Source organism: Urocitellus parryii, chromosome 3 (genome assembly GCF_045843805.1).
Source record: "Urocitellus parryii isolate mUroPar1 chromosome 3, mUroPar1.hap1, whole genome shotgun sequence".
Lineage (NCBI taxonomy): Eukaryota > Metazoa > Chordata > Mammalia > Rodentia > Sciuridae > Urocitellus > Urocitellus parryii.
Window position 1 is genome coordinate 71,461,714 of NC_135533.1, and position 24,686 is coordinate 71,486,399.

Consider the following 24,686-nt stretch of genomic DNA (forward strand, 5'->3'; position numbering starts at 1 on the left):
ACTATGAACAACAACAACCTTAGAAAGCAGCCAAGTGTTGGTGAGGATGGAACCCTTATGCTCTTTTGGTGGGAATGTAAAATGCTGCAGCAGTTATGGAAAATGATATGGTAGATGGTTGAGTTAAAAATAGAATGATGATCACATGATCCAGCAATTCTACTTCTGGGCATATGCCTGAAACAATTGAAAGCAGGGTCTCAAGGAGATACCTGTAGACCCATGTTCATAGCAGCCTTATTCACTATGGCCAAAAGGTTGAAGCAATCATGTATCCAAAGATGGATGAATGAATAAAGAGAATGCAGCACATTCATACAATAGAATAGTACTCAACCTTAAAAGGGAAGGAAATTCGGACACACATTACAGCATGAAAGAAACTTGAGGGATTCTGCTAAGTGAAACAAAAGTCACAAAAAGACAAATACTGTATTATTCCACTTAAAGTACTAAGAATAGTCAAATTCAGAGCTAGAAAGTAAAATGGGCTGGGGAGGAAGGGGACCCAAGAGTCATTGTTTAATGTGTATAGAGTTTCAGTTTAGCCAAGCAAAAAGAATTCTGTAAATGGGTGGTGGTTGGAGGTGATTGTGTTATAATGGGAATGTCCTTAATACCATGGAATGAACTAGGAAATGGTTAAGATGGCAAATTTTATGTGTAATTTACTACAATTAAAAATACTTAAAAAATTATTTCAATCATGTGATAGGATGATGTTGTTGTGTCGAGTGCTCCAGATGCAATGGAGACAAGGAGCATAATTCAAAGTTTCAATGAAGAGCAAAAGCCTTTCTGTCCCCAAGAACCACTGCTGTCTCCTAAGGGGGAAAAAAAAATTCCTGCCTTGTTTACCTGTGGGGTACCACTGGTTGTCTATACACAAGAAACCTTCTGGTTTTCTTCCTATGTCCCCAACCAGGCCTCATATTCTTGGGCTGAAGTATAAAAAAACAGAACCTTTTGATTCACCCCCATAAAGTCGAAAATGGGCACTTTTGACCCTGACTGCTCAAAAGCTCCAAGACTGAGATGAAAGAGGAAGAGAAGGTGCAGCCTGTGTCGCCTGCTTTTGTTGGCTTAATAAATAATTAAAGGGTCCAAATATTCAGGAAGAAATTTAAACTTTCTGTATGTAAATAGTCATAAAAACATTTAATACTACAGATAACTTGTTATACAAGTTTAGAACTACAAAATATTTCAAGCACACCCAACTGAGTTTGTCTACTAGTTTGGTGGCTACGGTTAAAAACAACAACTGGAAATTTTAAGTAGTTCCAGGTCTCACAGGTTGAAAAGTTGCTCACAGGTTATTTTCTAGGGGATATAATGACCAGATTTGAACATCCTTCAGCTTTCTATTTATGTCTGCCAGTACTGGGGACTGATTCAAGTGGCACTTTATCACTGAGTCACATCCCCAGTCTTTTTTATTTTTAATTTTGAGAAAGGGTCTCACTAAGTTTTCCAGGTTCATCTTGAATTTGCAATCTCCTGCCTCAGTTTCCTGAGTTGCTGGGAACATAGGTGTGTGCCACCACATCTGCTCCACTTTATATTTATGAGCACTTTAGGGAAAAAGCCAAGTCATTGCCAGCATATATAAGAATTCAACACATCTGAGCTAAACCCCAAAGACAAAAATCTGATTTTAAAATATTGCTCAGTAAAATTGTATTTCCAAATTAGATCAACCAGCAAAAGCCTTTCAGGTGGTAAAAAGTGTATTTCGTCAGACCAGACATTTCCTGTGCTCAACTTATTTTCTAAAAGTAAATGTTCTTTGTATCTATTAAAAAGTACTGAGGCTGTTAATTTATTAACTCATACAAACTTACTAGCTTTTGTTTTTGTTTTTTTTAATATTCATTTTTTAGTTGTATTTGGACACAATACCTTTATTTCACTTATTTATTTTTATGTAGTGCTGAGGATCGAACCCAGGGTCTTGCACGTGGTAGGTGAGTGCTCTACTGCTGAGCCACAACCCTAGCCCCCGAACTTACTAGCTTTACTAAAAGACAGTAACTTTATCAGGATTTCTTCTGGTTCCACATATAACGGAAAAAAGTTTAAAATGCAAGTTTTTAACAGTTGTAGACCCCTCTTTCCTGTTTCCCAAATAACTTGCACATAGTCAATACTTTATGAGTTACTGGTCTGTAAAATTAAAACATGAAAATGTATAAATTCTTTCGCATTCAAATATTAAATATGACATTCTTATAGGCATATAAATTATATCTCATATATTTTTGTTATAACTAACATACCATAACTAGTTTATTTTGATATTCCTAAGTAATATAAGCCAATATGAAGCTTATAAAATTGTCTAAATAGTTCACTGAATATTTAATTTTTCTTATCATTTTGCAAAAATGTATGCTGGAGAAGGGGTTTTAATATTTTTGAACACATTCAAATTCTATCTGTTATATACTAGCAACTTTAAAATTCACTTCATGTTTTGGAAGCTTCAGAAAAGTTAGGACACAACTTGGGAAATAATACAGAAACCAAGGAATGAAATGAAAATATATACTCACCCTACTCTTGAACTATATCATGCTGGGGACTCAAAGGTGTATATAATGAACCTTCTCTAAGAGAGTTCTAGACTATGAGAGAGCTAGTCGTTAGAGCTCTAACAACAGAGAAAGGGGGTAATTGTGTATAAAGCAGGGTGGTTCTAGTCAAGTGTGTAAGAGATACTTGGAAAACTTGCTAAAACTAAGATTTCTGGGTGGTCTCCCAAAGATTCTATCTCAGTAGGTCTGTGGTGGAACCAGACAATTTGTATTTCTTATAAGCTTTCAGGTGAGACTGATGCTGCTGGTCCACTTTTGAGTAGCAATGTTCTAAAGATACTGCATGATGAACTCTATGTGCTTAAGAGACTTTCTACCATCTCTAGATTTCTCAGAAAAACAGAGAATAATTTAACATAAAAAATGGAGGCAGAAATATTTTTGTTTTGGAACAAAGACAAAACAGAGAAAAAAAATTTGTATGCCTGCTTAATTTTGCAGACCAAGGGACATAAGCCTCAGTGCATAGCTATCCTGGCCCAGACAAAAGATTTATGTGGAAATCATTACACACAGTAATGCTCAGATTTATCCAAAAGAGAAAGCCTTCCATGTTTCCTAATATTTTAGTAACAAACCAAATATGTCTTATATCTTATAATTGGCTAGGAAAAGAGCTAAATAATCATGACTCTCTTTAAACACCTCAGTGCAAAATACTTTGGAAATTAGCTTGCTTAATTAATGCTAATTGTAATATAGATTTATAAGGTCCATGATCTGCTTTTGAAAAAACAAGGACACAATCAACCAAATATGAAGACTAAGAGGAGCATTCTTCAAGTAACACAAACATTTAATGCTAATTTTGAAGTGAATCTAAAGACAGATCATGATTTATTCTGGCTGGCCTTTCATAGTTGGAGGTTATTTTGAAGATGATAACTTCCTTTTTTGTATTATTTATCTGTTCGTTCGTTCGTTCGTTCGTTCGTTTGTTCATTCATTCATTCATTCATTCATTCATTCATTCATTCATTTTACTGAAATCACCACCAAGCACTGAACACAGGGCTCAATTATATATAATGAGGCACCCTCAAACTGTTATGTGTATTTGAGGGACAAACATATTCTAGTCAAAAATCACTCTGTAATAATTCAAGCAAAATGATGATGGTTCTATTTTCACTTTCAGAAAGCAAATTCTGCCATTTCCAAATTGTTATTGGATGAGCCCAAGAAAGAAGGTATGCTCAGATCATTATATATTCAATTTAAATAGGTCAATCATTTTAATAAATCACAAGGAGGAATTAAAATGCAATAACTGTTAATGAATACTAGAAACTTATATAGTTAACATACCAAATTAAATGTTACAAATCTGTAGAATGATGTCAATGACTTTTAAATCAATTTGTTTCCAAAATATTACTCTTTTTTGTGCAACCAGATCTATGCCATCAATTTGCTGGAATAATATGCTCTATCTGCTGTGGCAGATTTAACAAAATTGGATCTAACAGTCTCTTAGCAACCACAGCTGCTTTTAAAGTCCTTTGGCTATACTCTTTATGACACAGGTCAATGGTCTGAAGGGTTTTAGAGTGATGATGTTTAAGTCAATGTTTCATGAAATTTAATCTAAATTTATGATGATTCATAGCCTCAATTTAGACTTCTAGACATTTTGAGTAGTTATAGTCTCCAATTACCCTCTAGCTCATTGCTAGAAATAATGGGTATGTAATGCTGGAGTAATGCTAGATTCTAAAATTTACCATTAATTAATAATGAAACACATAAAGGAAAGGTGATTTTTCAGACACCAATTTAAAGAATTAGTTGTAACTTTACTCACTGTCAAAATGCCAATGACTTCCCATAGATATTCTTATTGATTTCAACACTTGATTTCAAATGCTGTCATTGGTAAATTTCCTTCTTCCTTTGTATGCTTGAAAGTACAATGATAAGCTGTGCAATGGTAGAGGTTTCTCTTTTCATCACTTACCTAGGTTCTGCCACATGCTGAAAATCTCACAACCCATTGTCACCCGCATGTCACCGTACCTGAAATAGAAAAAAGCAATCCTGACACAGAACCTCCAGAACAAAGTATTTGTGTTTCTGTAGAATACAATCTCTCATTCTCAATTAAAAGGCAAGACGTTTTTAATTAAACATGTCTAATGTACATGTCTTTATGTCTCTAAATCAATTCTTTACACAAATATTTCAATAAAATGAATCTGTTTCATATTTTTTGATGCTATAATAATTTTGAATCCTGAAAGACTTGGGATAAAAATGTATAAATAAGTTCAAAATATTGAAATTTCCCTAAGAAATTGCTTATTGCCCTTTTGGTTACTGCTATCCCACTTGTGATTTCTAGTTATGGACCTTTTGGTTCGTGAGCCATTTGGAACAAGCACCTTCTAGAAGTTAACATTCCCACCTGAACACATAGTGGTACTTACTTTTCTAACACCTTTTTCTTTTTGGAAGGTGCAAACATCTCCAACTGCAGACACAACTGGTTTATAAAAATGACTGCAAGGTAAAAGTAGGAATCCCAGATCTAAAATAAGAGCAAGATATTTAAATACTATTGTTACAAAAATCTTTGTAGGTGAAGTGACACAATATCTTGGATTTACTTCAGAAGTGGCAAATGGTTGGGGGTAGAGTTGAAATAAGATTCAACTTGATAACAGTTAAGGGTGGAAATGAATACATGGAGGCTTATGATACTATTTTCTATTCTTTATAAATCTATGCTTTAAATTTTCTATAAAAAGAAGTAAACACATAAATAATGTCTACTTAGATATTGCTTCAAAGCTATATCCCAAGTTCCATAAGCTCTTGAGTAGGTGCTAAATGAAAGATGTTTTGTTTCTCTTATTTCTGTATCTCCTGTGAGGCAGAGATATAAGATGGGTTACTTTATTCCTATATGAATTCAGTCTTGGAACTACTTTTAATGTAGAACTTTAAAAAATGCATATGCTTCTTTGGATATGCTAATTGCTTTCAATTCAGGCAATACTTAAAAATTCCCTGCCCAGAAAATCTTTTGAGTCCATATTTTCTTATACCAAATACAGAATAAGAAATAGATCAGAGTATAATTTCCTGAAATAAACATTAAAAATGTGTAGAACTTCTAATGAAAAAAACTATGTCTTAATTGATGCCATGTAAAATTATAGACAATGAGCTATAAGAAATATGGGAAAGACTATCTGTAATATGTAAAGAGTTCTGACAAATAAAAAAGAATATGATAAAGCCCCAAGCTGAGCACAATAATACACATCTGCAATTCCAGATACTTTGGGAGTCTGAGGTGGGAGGATCATAAATATGATCCCAGCTTGGGAAATACAGTGAAACCCCATCTCCAAACAAACCAACGCAGGGAAAACCATAAACAAAAGTCAAGAACAGAAAATTCACAAAATATGAACTTCAATCAATAACTAGTAACTAGTGAATAACTAATAACTAGTAAGAAATTGCAAATTAAAGCAAAAAAGATGGTCCCCTTATCTAACTGTTGGAAAAAGCTGCCTCTTCTAGTGTTGGGTAGACTTAGGAAAATAGGTAATCAAATACAACTGGCTCAACCTTTAACTCAACAATTCCACTAATAAGTATTTATCCAAAGAAACAATTAAGAACATATGCCAAATTTGGAATGCATCCAAAAAGGGTAGTTGTAAGAATGAAATAGAAGATAAAAATATAGAAAACTAGAACTCTGATTTTGAAATTCTGACATACTATTATGAGAAATGATTTAAAGAAATATGCAATTATTCAAATCCCATTGGTTTTTATTGTATTTGTGCTTTTTTGATAGTTTTTAATTATCCATTAAGGGACATTTTATTAAATGCTTATTTATGAAAAATGCTATTCAAAAAGGATAAGACACAGAGATGCTTAAACAGAACCACACTGAGAAGAGAATCCACCATCGAAAATTCCTATCTTTGTTTGCCATTTGAAAAAAATAGGAATCAAGAATTTTTAGGCACCTAGGTCTATCACTTCATATTATAGTATACAGAGAGTTCTGCCTGAAAAACAGTTTTTAGAAATATTTCTTATTTTTTCATTGATTAATTCTAAAACATAGGAAGCTAGAGGAGTAAGGAAATCAAGCATTTACTTCGTAATTTTTTTCCTCATATAAACTACTTTTAAAAAAATTCTTGAAAACATTATGTTCTAATTCTTCTTTGTTATACAACTAAATCATACAGAAAAGAGCAAGAATTATTACGTATACCAACAATAAAGATCTATCTTCTTTTAAGTACTATTGATCTCCATCAAGCTGATAAGCATTATTATAGCTCTGCTTGTGTGCAAATAAAATGAAAGTGTTCTAATACTATTCACAGTTAAAATTAATATAGGGCAAGGAAATATATTAGTTAATCTACTAAAATGCAATACAAATCTTTTAGCCCAAGTGAGACAGTCATCTAAATGGATACTTACTTTATAATCAAAGTTTTCATTTAAGAAGTTCTTGCGAAGTGCATCTGAGAGGTATAGAACTGTTGTAATAATCACACTAGTGAGAAAAAGAATAAATTATAAGTTGAAAACTTCATTTTAGTAAAAATCAATTAGACGTAAGAATAAAAAGTAACTAAGATAAAAGAAAAGCTCCTTCAGTAAACATGTGGGTGTCAGATAATTCACAAAAGAGACATCAGGCAGAAGGAAAAAATCTATCACTGAAGTTAGTTTCCTTGTAAAGCAATACACAAGAAGATTCAGGAATTCCAAACAGAAACACATTAATATCACAATGTCTTATAATATTTTTGTTAATTTTTGAACAAGGCAAAATGACTTAATGGAAACCTAACATTCCTTTTGATTATCATGAAAGAAATGGAACCTAAAAATGAAATGATAAAATATATGATGAATTTATTAGATGACTTTTTTTTTTTTTTTTTTTTTTTTTTTTGCTGTGCCCCATTTAAAGTGTTAGAGGTTATACAAGAACTATAAAAGGCAGTTTCACTCTCAGGGCAATAAGACTTCCAATAATTATAAAATTGTCTGTAATCCAGGACTAAACTGTGTAAAGCTGATAATATTAGAGCTACTCAGAGAAAGGAGTATTTCTAATACAGGAGAAATCGAAGAAAGCCTAACCTAGGGGTCATATACAGCATATGTATCTTGCTGGGAGATTAATAAAGGATTTGGTGAACTGTCTTGCCTAGTTCTAAAGTTCCATAATTTGTTCAAAATCTGCACATTTTTATAGCCAAAAAAGTATTTATTCAAAATTGAATTGTGTTTTCAACAGGTTAATTAAATGTTAGATACAGCATTATACTGAAATAATATAAATTAAGGAAAAACACAGAAATGGTGGATATTTAAAACTTCTTTGGCTTCTTCTGAGATGCATACACAACACAGTATTATGATGTGATAAGGCCCAAATTCTCATTATAGCATTTAGAATCAAAGGAGATGGCTACAAGACCCTAGGTAGAATGAAACAAAATGGCACCCCATCAAGTTTACACCTTGGTACTCATATAGATTAGAAGAATATTTACTAATAACATTTATAGTCTTTGAAAGACATGAATGTTCATTATTATCTGCTAGAAAATTTATTATTTGATCTTTTTCTTTTTTGTACCTAGGATTAAACTAAAGGGCATTTAACCACTGAGTCACATCCCCAGCCCCTTTTTATGTTTTATTTAGAGACAGGGTCTTGATAAGTTGCTTAAGCCCTTGCTAAGTTGCTGAGGCTGGCTTTGAACTTACTATCTTCCTGCCTCAGCCTCCTGAGCTTCTGGGATTGCAGGTATGCCACCAAGCCTGGCTCACTATTAGATCTTTCTTGTGGGGTACGGAAACATTATAATAAGCTAAGGGGTTGGATGGTTGAATGTGGAAGTTCAATTTAAAGAAAGGGAAAGAGGAGGAAATCACCATTTCTCAGGCATATGCTCAACCATGAACAGACACTGTCTTACCTAGTTGTCATTTATACCTCTGAATGAATCTTGGTATGAGAGATAATAAAGAAAAATCTATGATAAGACTAAGAAACCATTTCTGTGGTTTCTTCAGCCCCCAAAGTGGCAGCTATCACCAGTAAATTTCATATTAAAGAGACAAATTGCCTGCAAATTTGTGAAATTTGTGAAAGTGACAATTTTCCATAGACACTGGCAACACCAATAATGAAACTGAAGAAATCACTGAGGTTCCCAAAGTATTTTACTCAAATTTTACTTTATGAAACTAAATTTTAATAACCAGAAAACAACAATGCTATCAGGTAAGGAAGTGGCTCTTTGCCTATTATGTGGCAGAAGTGTGGATTCTAAGTTTAAAGAAGAAAATTTGTGGGTACTTAGAGTATAGCTTAGTGATAAAGCATGTGCTTAGGATGCACAAGGCCCTGGGTTCCATGATTTGCATGAAAGAAAGAAACAAAGAAAGAGAAACTGAAATTTTGTATCCTTAACATGGCTATAAGTAGAAACTTTCTGCTTTGAAGTTCAGTAGAGAAATACATATAGTTCTACTACAAGAGTCTGACATAGCAAATTGTCTTCTGGTCCAAAAATTCAATCTTGGATTATTGTTCAGAAATAATATCCTCGAGTATTAGTGAAACATGACATATCTGGGATTTAGCCAATTAGGCCTAACGTCCTGGAAATAAGTTTACAAACTCAACCAAGAGATCTTATTCCATGCAAGTGTTACCAAATTGTTATGTATATGCTGGGTCCCAAATAAACAATGTCCATGGCTTCCTGAACTGTAGCACTTACTGGTAAACAACATGGAAACTCTTTGGTATTGCTATGATACAGTGTGTCTCAATCTGGACTGTGAATTGGAATCACCTGAGCTTCAAAATACAGATGTCTGGGCTGGGGTTGTGGCTCAGTGGTGGAGTGCTTGCCTCACATATGTGAGGTACTGGGGTCAATCCTCAGCATCAAATAAAATAAATAAAGGTATGGCATTTATCTACAACTGAAAAAAAAATACAGATGTCTGGATAATACCTTTAGCCAGAGATTCTAAAATGATTTGTCTGGGGTACAAAGGTTTGCCAGATAATTCCTTTGTGAATCCAGAGCTGACAACCACTGTTTTAGACTAGAGCAGCATTTCTCAAACTTTAGTGGGTGCCTGATGTCCTAGTTAAGATGCAGATTATGAGTCACCCATCCTGGAGTGGGACTTGTGATTCTGTGTCTCTAACAAGCTCCAGGTAATGCTGATGCTGTTGGTCCCTAACTCAGCCTTTGAAGAACAAGGCTCTAGAGAGGCCTGAATCAGAAAAATATTCCAAAAAATTCTGCTTCAGCATTCTCCTGACTTCTAGAATTTTAGCAGATTCTTATGGCTCTTTAATGCAGCATGCAGTCCTTATTTCTAGACTCTTATTGGGGCATCTTTATCATTGAGCACAAAGGGGCTTAGGCTTATAAGATTTTCATGAGTTTTGGAAAATATTGAGACCTGAAAAATGTTATGGAACCAAATTGTGAAATAAAAACTAAAAAAGGGGGGTTTAATTACATGTCCATAGACTATATTGATGAGTTTCATTAATTTAATATTTATGCAATTTTTACTATTTTAAAAATTACAGGTCACCTTTTAACATTTCATAAGAATCCTCAAATTTGCATAAGTGCTAAGAAATCATAGCCAATCAAAATTAAGTGATTGCCTCCTAGGCCAAAATTTAAGAGATAAATGTAAAAAGTGATTTTAATATTTTTCTTCAGCAAAAATATCTACTGTGGCATGTAGTTTAATAGGCATCCAAAAGTAAGACTTCTCAGGGCTAGAAAGATCTTAAAATGACTCTACTTCAAAAGATTCTCATTTATGCCTATAAATTTCAGCCCAAGTTCCATAGGTAGCTTCCAGAGCTTTCCATGGTAACTCAGTATGGAAATACAGCTTCCTAGCAGCCAGGTCTCTAAGCCAGTTGCAAGTATTCATACAGCTTTCCTCCTTCATTGTGCTGAGTAACTGTGGAGTCAGGTGAGGGAAGTTATTTTTTTAATTGACTTTTTCTAATAAATCTAGAACCATGTGGCTCCTCTGGTTTTATTTATTTTTTTACTCATGACTCAGTTTCTGAATATGGGATTATTTCAAATCTTGGTGGTCCAACTCAATAGCCAAGAATAGTTTGCAATCTGCTCCCACAAATGATCAAATGACTGATTTCTTCCACAGAAACACAGGCACAAGAATCACTTCTGAGAACCACAATTTGTGGATGCAGAATGATAAAATCTATACAGGAAAGAGGAATTGATACACAGGAAATAAGTTACTGCTTCAAGATTTTCCAGTTGTCATCTCATTCTGTGATTTAGGAATTATCTTCAACCACCCACTCCCACCTTCCCTAGAGAAAACTAATCTCCTATAATTTATCCTTTTGAAAGCTATTGCATCCTGGTAATCTCCTCAAGCCCAAGCCCATTGCCAAAAATCATATATGGACTTAGAGAAACACCTTATGGATGAAGTGCGTATTAGCAATGTTGATGCTTACACAGTAAAAACCTAAGAAAACCTAAATCTAGAATATGGCTTCATTACAATCTGGCACCTTAATTGAGGGCAGCAGCAATCAACACAGACACTGAGGGCAGAGGAAAATCTTGGACAGTCACCAAGGGAATTCATGGGAGACAGCAGTTCTCAAACTGCGGCATACATGAGAAAGTTGCAAAGAAACTTCAGGGTCTCACACCACCTCTGAGCAGTGGGTTTACGATGGGGCCTGGCCAGGTGATTCTGATGCCTGTGGTCATCCTTTCCCATTTAGAGGAATGCTATACAGACAGAAGATACAGAAGGATCAGAATGTAGAGAACAAAGACATCTGGGGAATTTGGCCTTGTTTCCCACTGAATTGCCATGGGCCTAGGCTAATAATTGTTGGTTGAATGACTGAAGCCTCCTCACTACATTTGAATCTATGGTTTATTATACTGATTTACCAGATTAGGTAATCTTAAAATGTGAACTCTGTAAAATGTTTGATATATCAGATATTTTAAAGGACACACTGAAATTAGGCAAAGCTCATGAGAGGAGGGCACAGCCTCAGGCAAAGCTGGGAAGGGAGAAACTAGTGACTTTGTTTCCAATCCATGAAGCCAATCCATGAAGCATGCAGTGTGGAAGAGGCAAAGAGAATTAGGAAAGACTGTAGTGATCTGCAAACTCCACTAGGATGCACTGGTAGAAAATCAGTCACGTGGCAACAGTCTTTATTTGGACATACTAGGCCAAAGCCTTAAGAAAGCCTTTCCTTTAGGTTTCCATTCTCTCTACTTCACTGGGAGATTCGATGTGCATGGAATTCATGCCAAAGTGTTTGTAATAACTATTTATGTTAGATATAATTCTCACTGTATTACATAGTTTTGATAAAGATCAATATCTTATTCTTCCCTCTCTCACTTATAAGGTTTATTACACTTAAAGAATAACTATCCTTAGGAAAAACAAAAATGAGGCAACATCCAGTGTCAGTGGATGGCCAATGAATTATCTATTCCACCGTTCAACTTTTCAGGGTCCCTATCACATCCTTTGCCTTCCACCCTATAACTATGGACAATGCTCCTTGTTTGAGCACAGCTTTCGTTGTGTGTACCAGGTAAGTTTTCTTTGTGTGCTACTCTAAGTGTGGAAAGCTTCCTTCAATGAGAAAGTCTTACTGAAGGAAGCAATGTCAGCTGAACTTGACTGCGTGCTTGCACAGTGGATTTATTTTTAGGTATGAGAACACTGTGGACAGAGACACACAGCAATACTACTGTACTCCCCTCATTAACCCAAAGGTGTTTCTGTATTAACTGGGCTATTCCTATTAGTAAATCTAAATGCTACAATATCCCCTATTTTAAAAAAGAATTCTGATCCTCATGTATCCTTCCAGATATAGCTTCATTTATTCCTTTTTATAGCAAAGTTCTTCTAAAGAGCTGCCTATAATTACTGCTATCAGCCTCTCAACTCTTGAATTCACTCTAATCAGGCTTTCATCTCCACCATGCCACTGAAATAGCACTTGTCAAGGTCACCAGTATTTATTTACATTGCCAAATCCCAAGGTTAGCTGTTGGTCCACATCACCCCCAACCTCCCAACAGCTCTAGATGTTGGTACTCTCCAGGGCTCACGCCTAAGTCATTTCCTTTTCTGTCTACACTTTCCTCCTGTGTGCTCTCATTCAGTTCCATGGCTTCAAATCCTAGCCATATGCTGATGACCCTCAAAGTACATCTTCAGCTGCAATCTCTCCCCTGAGCTCCACCCAAGCACACGTTAGCTTTCTCTTCTACATCTCTACCTGGATATCTAACAACATCTTGAACTTAGGTTCAATGTAGAATTCTTCACCTCATTCATCACCTTACCTACTCCTCTTTCATATTTTTCACCTAAGAGAATGGCACCACAATTTTTCCTTTTGCTCTGGCCAAAAAATTCCAAGGACATGTTTTCTTTCTCCCATGCACATCAATTCATCTGCAAGTTCCACCATCCTTATGGTTGAAATCAACCTTCTCACTACAGTCCTTGCTAATCACATGGCCTGCTGAGAGCCATAGCCAAGTAGGAATGACGCATGGCAATTTCTTTGTCAGCCTACCCAATGTTGCTTAGAGGGAAGACTCTCCATTGTGGAAATGGGCTTGCCTTGGACCCAGGTCATTTGCAGTGATATTGCATGAATGTTTGAGAAAGGTGACCCTGCTCAAGGACCAGGGTGGATCCGGGTTTAAGGAGGATCCTGCTGGATTAGGGCGGTTCCAGGTTTAAGGTGGATCCTGCTGGGAATAGCGCGTATCCTGCTGCCTCAAGCGCCCACTCCTTGAGTTCCCCTTGAGTTCTCGCGGGATTCAGAGGGTATTTGGGATGCAGAGCCTGGTGGAGGTGTGGATTTTCCCCAGAACGTGCATGTAGAGTGCCGGTGAGAGTTCGGGAATAAAGAATTGCTGTTTGAATCTACAAGGCTGTGAGTGGCTCATGATTTTGTGCCCAGCCAGACTGCGGCAATGGCCAAACCACCATTTTTTCTTAACTGGATGGCTGCAGCAAACTCATATCTGTTGCTTCCTGGTTTCTCCTGTGCTGACAGTTCTCTGTATCTACTAATATCTGGGCCCTGTCTTCTCCTTTCAATTGGAGTGGATACCTCCCCATACTAACAGTCTTTCAGTTCTTGGAGTGAGCCTTGTTCCCTCTGACCACGGGGTCTTTTCTACGTACAATTCCTACACATTCTTCCTTCACTGTTTGCCTGCTACCTCTTCCTTTAGCTTTCAGCTCAAGTTTCACTTCTTCATGAATGTCCCTTCCCTTCCAGTCCAGAACAAAGTTCCTTTCATAAACACACTCAGAGACATATGCTTTTTAGCTTTACAGTGTTTATTTTACACATTGGGCACTGGGGCAGGGGAACCTGCTGCATAGATAGGTCAGTGAATGAATGGATGACCTCTGCTAAGAATCCATGATTTAACAAATTATTTATTTGCTAGATACACCTGTTGGAAACCCAAATTGGTTCATGTAAGACATGTTTGAGGCCAACCTGCATATAAGACAAACAAAGTGAGGATCTGAAATTGGATGCGAAGGGTGAGAAAGTTTTTACTGTCCTTAGCAGGCAAGTGTGTTGCAAGATTTATCTCCTTGAAAATATGCATGAAGCTGTGACTTTATTTTTGTACTTCATTTCACAATGTGGACGGGAAGGGGGTGGAGAGACACAGCTCTCAAAGTGTCCTGTATTTTTGGTATTCATGTTCCTTATGTTCCTTCTTTTTCAGATTGAGTGGTTATCCTCAACCAAAACATCTACTAAGAATTTAACAGTGGGCACAAAGTAGCTTTGCAGCATGCAAGAAAGAGGAAATGTCTTGTCCTTATGGAATTTAGACTGGACACACTTCCTGTGCTACACAATTTTAGATATTTAGGTGGAAATAAACAAAAACCATAGAAATCACCAGGTGTTTGGTCTCAGGACTTCACATAAAGCAGGAAACCTATAAGATTTGGGACAACACAGCTGTGGATGAAAATTAAAGGCATTTACTTGAAAACATGGGGAAATGGGGCCAACACCTGAGGGATGAGTCATTCAGATGAGTTTAAGGAAAGGGCAACTGACTTCCCAGCTAGCTGCTATCAGTTGGCCACATTCTAAGCACACAAATGGGTTAATAAAATCGGAAGTTTGCATTTGAATGTCTCTCTCAGAAGCCCTGATCCAATGTTTGTCTAAGAAAGTTAATACTGTGGGAAAAAAGGTAGTCAGCTTCAGAGATGTAGATCTAGTTCCTGCAATTTGCTTCTACTCAGTTTAGCAAAGAGGAATTTATTTCCTTTCCAGCATATGCTCTTTAACATATTTAAAATATTTTAGCATATTTCAGAAATATGTATTTTCTATCAATATTATGTATAGGTTAATAGTTTTCACAAAAAAGACATATAATTGAGGGCTTATTTCTGCACTATATTGCATTTACAGAGCAAGGCTAAGTCTTACATAGTTTCATAATTTGAATGGGGAATGGTTTGTACAGTTAAATGAGGACAGCAGAGCCTGGTAGAAGAGTACATGGTTTGTTCTACCTTGGCAGGTGCCTAATTCATGGAGTCCTTTCATGGCCAGCAATCTGCCCTCAGCATTCACTTAATGGCAACATAATGGAACTGTTGCACTGAGCAAAGGCTTTTTGTCTTTTTTTTTTTTTTTTTTTTAGCAAAAGCAAAAGACTTTTGGGTTTTTATATGGGGAAAGTTCTTGTTTAAATATATGACAACACAGAGCTCACCTCTTAAAAAAATCATGTTCCTATGTGGTTAACACTGTAGATGAGTAATATACTTCTTAGTCTGTTAACCACCCATGTGACCATGCACATCTTTATAAACTGAGTAGGGATTTTTAGGTGGGGCAGACAGAGACAGTATTTAATATCAAAAAGTCATATTCTTGTCATGATTTTCAGCAAGCTCAAGCAAAGCCTGTGTACCTAAGGAAGAAAATGTTAAATGTACTTTCACTTTGAATTTCTGCTACTGGAAATTCTAATTTAAACCAAAACGTTATTTGGCACATGGGGTAGAACAACCAAATGCTGATTTTATGTGATGGTGACACTGGCTACCTGAATCACTTCCCATCTGCTTCCCTGGATCACTTCATAGTCCTCTACAAGTACCAGAATGTTTGATCTTTATTAGCAAGTCCAGATGTATGAGCAAAAGCTCCAACTTCAATCTGTAGCATCCAGACATTCAGAGGAACTGATATTGATTCTACTCACAGATATCAAAACTAAAATAAATGCTAAATTCTGAGGAGAGCTGTTTCACTACTCTCAATTAGTCTTCAAAATGGAAAAGCTGCTTTACTTATGTAAAATATAATATGCCATATTATACTATTTGTTACTTCACAAAGTTTTTAACACATCATGTTAACACCTCCAAGTCTATAAATGTGTACTGCAGCAGAAGCCATATGAAGCATATCTAATCAAAACTGAATCCTGTGTTCTGGGGCTCTCAGCACCATTGTACCTGGGCATCTGGGGAAGACATATGGTGACCTTGGCCTATGGATAGATGTGTTGAGAATCCAACCTTCATCCTGAGGATGAGGGAGTTGGCATTTGGAGAAGAGGGAAAAGGAGAAGCAGGCAAGCCTGGGCTTAGAAAGTAGGAATGTTAATGAAATAGAGTAAATAATGAGTTTGGAAGTGAAGACCAGGTTAGTTTCCTAAAGAACTTATGTTCATTCTTTCTCCTGAGACTAGGAAGACAGGAAGCTGAGATAGCATATGAACTCATGACACTGTGTTCTATGGAAACGGTGCCTAACATTTTCTCACTGTACCCTAATCTCCTGTTCTAGCTCCTATTCCTTCAAATAATGACCTCAGATCATTTTATTTTTTGATGGATATGTCTTGTATCAGGTAATTTTATCAACTCTTAGGGACTCAAATATTAACTTTACATTAATAATTTCCCAAATGTCTGTAACTAGTTCTGAACTTTCCTCAGAGCACTATTTTCAGTTCCTTAATGGCCACGTTGCTTGGATAAACAAAATGAATTCCAATCTTCATATGTCTAAAGCAAGGATCATGTCTCATTTCTGGAGATCAGCAGATAGTAGATGCTTAATGTATTTTGTTGGGGGTAAAAAGAACTAAGAAGGATGAGAAATGACTCAAATGTCCAGCAATAGGGAACTAGCTAAATAAACTATGGTATATCCATTCAATTGGATATTATTCAGTCAGAAATGAAAAAAAAAACATAAAAGAATGAGAGGCTTTTTTTTATCTCCTGCGATTTATAAGTGTAAGAGCAAGTCCAGAGCAATATAATGCTGTCTGCTTGACTATGTATAAAGGAACTGTGGCAAAACTGTAAGAAACAGATAAGAATGCTTGCTACAGACAGGCTGTTCTAGGGGGTAGAAAAGATCCAGTAGGTAGGGAATGGGATTTCTCAATGCATACTCTATAATATTATTTGATTTTTTAATGATATTAATACATTCAAAACAAAATAATAACTCAAGACAAATTGTAATAATAATAAAAAAGAACCCTAGGATTTAGAGAATTAAAACTGGAAATAAAATAAAAAGGCCATTCTTTACTCTCCTTTGCCTCTATACATTGAGCCACAATTATCATGAACTAAAATGTCTTACTTGTTAGCAACCAAGCGCATGACAGTCCAGTCCTTTGGAAACATCTCTGGGCGTATCAATATTCGGAACACAGTAAATATCTGCAGCAGGAAATCCTTGGATAAGGAGAAAATACAACATTTTACTGATTGAGCATAACTGTCAATACACACAAAGAGACAGACAGTACTGCTGTTATCATTTCTAAAGCAATGACAGAGAAGAAGGGCACCTTTCTTTCATAATATACTCAGGAGCAGGAATATCACTTTCCCACTTTCAGCACGCAAAGCCATGGGCCTGCCGCTCTGCCCAAACACTGTCTTCTGTTTTTCTGCTTGGGCACAGTAGAAATGACTTTTCATTTGTCTTTGCAAGCTCTAAAACTCTAGGTTCTAGAAACAACTTGGAAGATTAGCAAGCAAATATATTCTGTTTCTTCTATTATAGCATCTTAAACATCAGAACTTTTCAACCCAAGGAACAGTAAGCTGTACCGGTTCAGTTAAGTAAGCATTGAAATTTAAAGTTATGTTCATCAAAAAGCCTCTTATACAAAAACCTATTTTTTTTAGAGAGTGTTCTCAAGATGCAGTTTTAAGAGAATGTGTGCAGGTTATAGAATCTGAGTGAATTTTCCTGAGTGTGCTATGCAGATTAAATTCAAATAAAACATGTGCTAAGTTGAGCCCAGTGACTGGCTGAATTTCGACATTGTCCTCATAGAGACCCCAAGCCATAGAGTAGTGGCATTACTGGCATCTTACTCTGAAACTGATCACCTGACACTGACCCTCCCCATTTCTTCTTTCTCTTTTTATTTATTTAAAATTTTTCTGTTTTAAATTGACAGACAATATTGTATATTTTCATCATGTACATGATGCAGATGATTAAATCTAGCTAATTAAAAATGGATGACCTCAGGTAGTATCATTTTTGTGGTGAGAACATATAACACTCTTGACAAGAAGCTGTCCTTAGACGTGGACACGTCACTCCTTTAAACACTGCAAGAGGGGGCCCCAAATGCTTCAGCACATGATACTTCCAAGGGGAACAGGGAAGTAATGTGTGCGGTGTAGGGAGTGAGCTGGCTCAGCTAGCCTTGATTTAGATTTGTTAACCAGAAAACATAAAGATTTTTTTCATAACCTTAAGTGATTTTAGGAAAATATATTCCTCTAACAATCTAATTGAAGGCAACAGCATGGTGTTGCTTACCAAACAAAAAGTGACTCAAAACAGAAGATTTTTATTTATCAAACCAACAACACATTATGTTAAATATGTAAGCTGCTTAGATATAAGATTACAATTGTCACTCATATCAACAGAAGATAGAAAGAATCTAAAAACTGAGAACCATGTGTTAGCTTTTCTTTTTTTTCCTTCACATTCTAACAGCTTCGATCAAGCCCATAAATATTGTGACAAGAATTTATTTTAGCTTCTTTGGCATCTACACACATATGTTGATATGTAGTATGCGCCATGTGGAAGCATTCCCACTAGGTCATCTGCTTTTAAATGGCCACAGGGATCCTGCCCATGTCTCAAAAATGAATGGAAGCAGTGCTTTCAAAACATGTTTCACTGCAGATCAGATAATTTTGTGGGCTGGGGGTAAATGTTAGTGGGTGAGTGAGTGCTTAGCATACACAAGACCTAGGTTCCATACTTAGTGTCCCCCCCAGATTTTTTGGAGGGGAAACACTTCACATTCTAGCCCTCCCTTGAGATAGTAGATTATTAGCATAATATAATTATGAACAATCCTTCTAAAAGCATTTCTCAAAGTTGTTCTAATGGTTTTTCAGTTGCTTCTTTTTGAGTTTCTCAGACATCAATACATATAATCACTGCAAAAAGTGAGTTTGCATTTGTCTTTCAAAGGTTTCCTATTTTGTTGTTTGTTTAAACAGATATGAAAGAAGAGTGAATGCAGGGAGTCATTTGTTTTTCCTAGTCTACAATTAGGAGTTCAAATAAATTCTAAAATATGGAAGTTTCATCTCACCTCACGACTTAACAGCACTGGACTCTGGCAGCACCCTTGGTTGTGATGGTTGTATGTATGTGTGTGTGTGGTTGTGTGTGTGTGTGTGTGTGTGTGTGTGTGCATGCGCTACTGCCGTGTCAGTAGCAAAGTCGGGTATAAGGGTTGGCTAAAGGAGATAAGACACTTATCCTACGGGCTATCAACCTCAGTTGTTCTTGCGTAGGGCTGGGGACAAAGGAAAGGCTATTCCTGACATAGGAGATGGGAACAGACAACTTGTTTCCGTGCCATCCCATTTTACTATTCCCATTTATCTCTCAGAATAAAAGGCTGTGGCAGCATGTGACATCATACCCATGCCTATATATTGACATAAATCTTTATTTCTCCTAAGAAAACTTTTCAGTCTCTTGAGTAGCTTTCTAAGGTACTCACTTAAGTGTTATTTACATTTATGGAACCAAAAACAACCATTGGAAGAAGAAGGGGCGAGAAAACATTAAACTGAGAATCACAAAAATCTAGATTTGAATTCTAGCTCAACTCCTGTGGCAATTTTTTTTTTTTTTTTTATAACTGAGCTTTCATTCTTGGAAAATGTGAGGGCTTTAGGGTTAGTATGATCAGCTATCTATTCCTACCTATTCATACAGTACCGTCCAATTTTTCTTATTTCTCAACTGTAGGCTAATGTTTTATCTGACCTCACTGAGATGACACAAACACCGCCCACTGTGGTACTCACATACAATTCAGTCCAGAGAGGGTTTGTCAACTCCCAAGCAACAGATTTCATTTCATAATAAGTTCCAAAATTCTAAAGCACTGAGACCTGAATGAGACAGCACCTCCTTCTTCCTGTCCCCAGTACAGTGCTATTTCCTTTCTGTCCTCTTAAGTACTTTCCAGCTCCAGTCATTTCACTAAATATGTGGTTTTGCATAGACAGACACAATTATTTTGTTCATATGACTAAGCTACAGATTCTTTTTATAGATTAATAAAAAGAACACTCCCATGTCTATAATATTCCAATTTGGACAGCACACAGAAATGTGTCTCATATGTCACCATTTAAAAATTGGCAGATCTGGAGCAGCTTCTTTATTCCTGCTTATTTATTTTACATAGCACAACTTGGCAATTTAATTATATTATTTTCATTCTTCAAGTCAGGGTTCAAAAGGAAAAAAGAAAAACTTTGGAGAATTACTTTTTTGGTAACAGAAGAGATTCAAAGAAGACAGTTTATATTAAAATATTCCCAAACAACACAAAGGTCTGTGTTGAAACAAAAAAGAAAGCAGTAGTTGTTGCTATGATTTTAGGAATGATCACTGACATTTATTCATTTATAAATCCTGGGTGCTTTATTATGTGCCTGGCACCATGTTAGATGCTGGGGACACTTGGTTAGAGTGTGATATAGTATTTTATTTATTCATACATCAAGTATTTATGGAGTGCCTGTGACATGCCACACCACAGCAACTAAATGCTTTCTTTATTTTGTGGCGTTCACATTTGGTGGGAGAGATGAATGTTAATCTAATAAACACACAGATGTGTGCATGCTCCATGAAAGAGGGTACATCCGAGGGCCAGATATTCCATGCAATAGGAGAATGCAAGAGAAGGGATAGTAAATGGGGTTGAAGCCGGGTGCAGTAGCATATACCTGTAATCCCAGTGGCTCAGGAACCTGAGGCAGGAGGATCATGAGTTCAAAGCCAGGACAGACCTTTAGCACCGTTCCTTCACTTATGATTTGGACCATCATTAGGTATTATTTTTAAAATTCATCATAAATTTACAATGTGTAATATCCTCGATATGGGGTTTGAATTCAATTAAAGGGTGCTAATAATCCTTATCACATTAAAATTTACATCCTTAAAGTGGAATCTTTAAGTATATTATGCAAAATAACTCCCAAAATGTCTTTAATCTTTGAGAAGGACAGAACTATTTCTCTGTAATCAATATATTCAAATAAAGACAATAAGTCAAAATAATTACATGGAAAAAGATGGCTTATCAAAGCAGACAGAAATCTATTCAGAGGGCTCATTCATTCAACAAAGATTTAAAGTTCCAGACTCTGTGCTTAAGACACAAAAACATGGCCCCTTCTCTTAAGGAACCCATAGTCACTGAAAACAAAATAAATGGCAAATAATCAGGATGCTGTTAAGTGTTAAGAGAGGGGTGGACCACCGTCTTTGGAGGTTTCATCATGAAAGTAAAATCTGAACTGGATTTTGTAGCATGAGTGGAAATCAGGGAAGAGATGGATAGGATATACATTTCATAAACGGAGTAGTAGCGAAATAGGCATTTCAAATGTAAAGAACAAAAGGGATCAGAGGAATCGGGAATTATAAACATGCTTTGTTAGGAAAATATAAGTAGTTTTAAGTGGCTGGAGTAGAAGTTCTTTGAAAGGAAATAGAGGATAATATGTTGGAAGGTAGATTGAAGATAGGGACAATGTGACAAGGAGACTGGTCTTTGTTCTCTAGGTAACAGGAAATGCTCAGTTTTAAGGCTGGATCAAAGTTTGATCAGATACATTTTTTTTTTTTTAAAGCTAGTGGGCCAGCGAGCTTTAGGATGGCAAAGGAATGTTATAATAGTGCTGTACTTTTTATAATCTCATGCTTACACCAAGATTCCCATGGTTCTACATGAAAAGTCATAATCAACAAAAGAAGAGGAGTGAAACTGCTGTATATACATGAAATACCAAAAATTTGGACAAAACTTTAGTCCTCAGCATGAGGGGGGTGAATAATAAGATATTACTGACTACAGGAAGAGGAAAAAAAAATACTTAATTACTAACCCAGTCTTTGCTTTTTGTTCGTGTTAGAATTATGTAACGTACAGAAGGAAAAAAATTAAACAATTCAGAGTGCCAGCCCTCAGGTCTTCTCCCACGCACCTGCATTCTAGCTCCGTGACTCACACCACTCACGCACAGGTACCTGAGGGCCAAGAAGAAGCAGTGGCCTATGCCAAAACCCAGAAATCACGTAAATAGTAACCCTATGGGCTTCCAGGTTCCTTAAGCATGAATGGAGTTAAAGTACTATTAGTCTTAGTAGATACTAGAGAACTACACACTTTCAAAATTCATTGATTTAGAGAATCTTTGGGAAATGCTAAGACAAATCTTTCTTTGAAATGATAAGAAAAAAGTAAAAAAGCAGTGATGCTAGGAATAAAACCCAAAAATAGTCATTTGAAAATTTTAATATGTAATTTGTAAGAATCAATTAAAATTTAAAATATGTATATACTATGACCCAATAATTCTACTTCCAGGAATTAATACTATAGTAATAACGATATAGGTCCATAGAGATGTGTGTATATACGTGTGTGTGTGAGTGTGTGTGTGTGTGTGTGTGTGTGTGTGTGTGTGTATTTACTGCAAGATCCTCTCTGGTTGCAAATATCAGAAACATTTTAAATGTTCATCACAAGAATGATTAAGTTGTGGGCTGGGTTGTGTCTCAGTGGTAGAGCACTTGCCTAGGGTTCAATCCTTGGCACCACATAAAAATAAATTTAAAAAAAAGTTATTCTGTACATCTATAACTGGAAAAAATGGCTAAATTGTGTAGAATCTAAATAATGAGGTTCAGAAGAATGATATACTGGGATACATACTATGCATGAGATAATTCTGTGCCAAAAAAAAAAAGGACAGCACAAGAAGAATGAAATGATCTCACTTTTTAAAAACGTATGGACACAGCATAGAATGTAGTCTAGGAGGATACACATCATCTATGGCTAGCTCTGGAAATTAGGGAACATTTTGCAGGAAGAAAGAGGACAAGGTGTGGTTTGAGTATGTCCCCCAGAAGTTCATTTGTTGGAACCTTAATTCCTAGTGGGAGGTGTATGGGTCAGAGGCAGGGCCCTCGTGAATGGATGAATGCCTTTCTCTCATGACTGAGTTCTTGCTCATGCATGACTGGCTGAATTCTAAGAGCAAGTTGTTATAAGTCAAGTCCATCCCTTGTGTTCTTTCTTCTTTGCAAATATTCACTTGCCTGTCTACTTTCCACCATGAGTTGAGGTAGAATGAGACCCTTGAGAGAAGCCAAGCAAATGCCGGCGCCATACCCTTGGACTTTCCAGCCCTAAGAACTGTGAATGTAAGACACATGTCTTTTCTCTAAAAATTCTCCAGGGTCAGGCATTCTATTATAGCAATAGAAAATGAACTAGGACAGGACATATACTGTGATTTTCACTTTTTGAAACAGTATAGAGTTATGTGGGATTTTTAGTGTCTAATCCCAATATCAGTTACACTTTTCACTAACTAGTACTTTATTAATTCGTATCTTAACTTATTGATAGTTTCTTTATTCATTTAATTTCTAACCTATATGTAGACACAAACTTGCCTCCACCCCCCAAAAAAACCCTCCCCCTCTCATTTGGTATTTTTACTTCCACTCTATGACTAGAAATACCTTATTAATCTTAAAAAAAATTGACAAATAAAATTTTGTGCATTTTGATAGCAAAGATTTTGGTTTAGAAAAGTGCAGTAAAGCTCAGGGAAGAGCTGAGTTCAGCTGCCTAAGCAAAGAGGTTGTAAGTTACTAGAATTCCCATCTCTCTCAATAACTTGGGAATAAGAATAACTGCATCAGTCAGAGAAATGCAAATCAAAACTACCCTAAGATACCATCTCACTCCAGTAAGACTGGCAGCCATTAGGAAGTCAAACAACAATAAGTGCTGGAGAGGATGTGGGGAAAAGGGCACTCTTGTTCATTGCTGGTGGGACTGCAAATTGGTGCAGCCAATTTGGAAAGCAGTATGGAGATTTCTCGGAAAGCTGGGAATGGAACCACCATTCGACCCAGCTATTCCCCTTCTGGGTCTATTCCCTAAAGCCCTAACAAGAGCATGCTACAGGGAAACTGCTACATTGATGTTCATAGCAGCTCAATTCACGATAGCAAGACTGTGGAACCAGCCTAGATGCCCTTCAATAGATGAATGGATAAAAAAAATGTGGCATTTATATACTATGGAGTATTATTCTGCATTAAAAAATGACAAAATCATAGAATTTGGAGGGAAATGGATGGCATTAGAGCAGATTATGCTAAGTGAAGCTAGTCAATCTTTAAAAAACAAATACCAAATGACTCCTTTGATATAAGGGGAGTAAACAAGGACAGGGTAGGGACGAAGAGCTTGAGAAGAAGATTTACATTAAACAGGGATGAGAGGTGGGAGGGAAAGGGAGTGAGAAGGGAAATTGCATGGAAATGGAAGGCGATCCTCAGGGTTATACAAAATGTCATATAAGAGGAAAGGA

General features: G+C 36.3%; 1 protein-coding gene across 1 annotated transcript in view; it reads right to left on the reverse strand.

The window, feature by feature from the left end:
• The window catches only part of Dock4 (dedicator of cytokinesis 4), a 437,995-nt gene that overhangs the window by 68,127 nt on the left and 345,182 nt on the right, over nucleotides 1-24,686 (reverse strand). The window contains exons 27-30 of the mRNA XM_026408408.2: nucleotides 17,353-17,447; nucleotides 7,059-7,134; nucleotides 5,024-5,124; nucleotides 4,555-4,613 (exon numbers count right to left, since the gene is read on the reverse strand). Coding sequence (XP_026264193.1) covers nucleotides 4,555-4,613; nucleotides 5,024-5,124; nucleotides 7,059-7,134; nucleotides 17,353-17,447 — 331 coding nt within the window. The remainder of the gene's footprint in view (nucleotides 1-4,554; nucleotides 4,614-5,023; nucleotides 5,125-7,058; nucleotides 7,135-17,352; nucleotides 17,448-24,686) is intronic.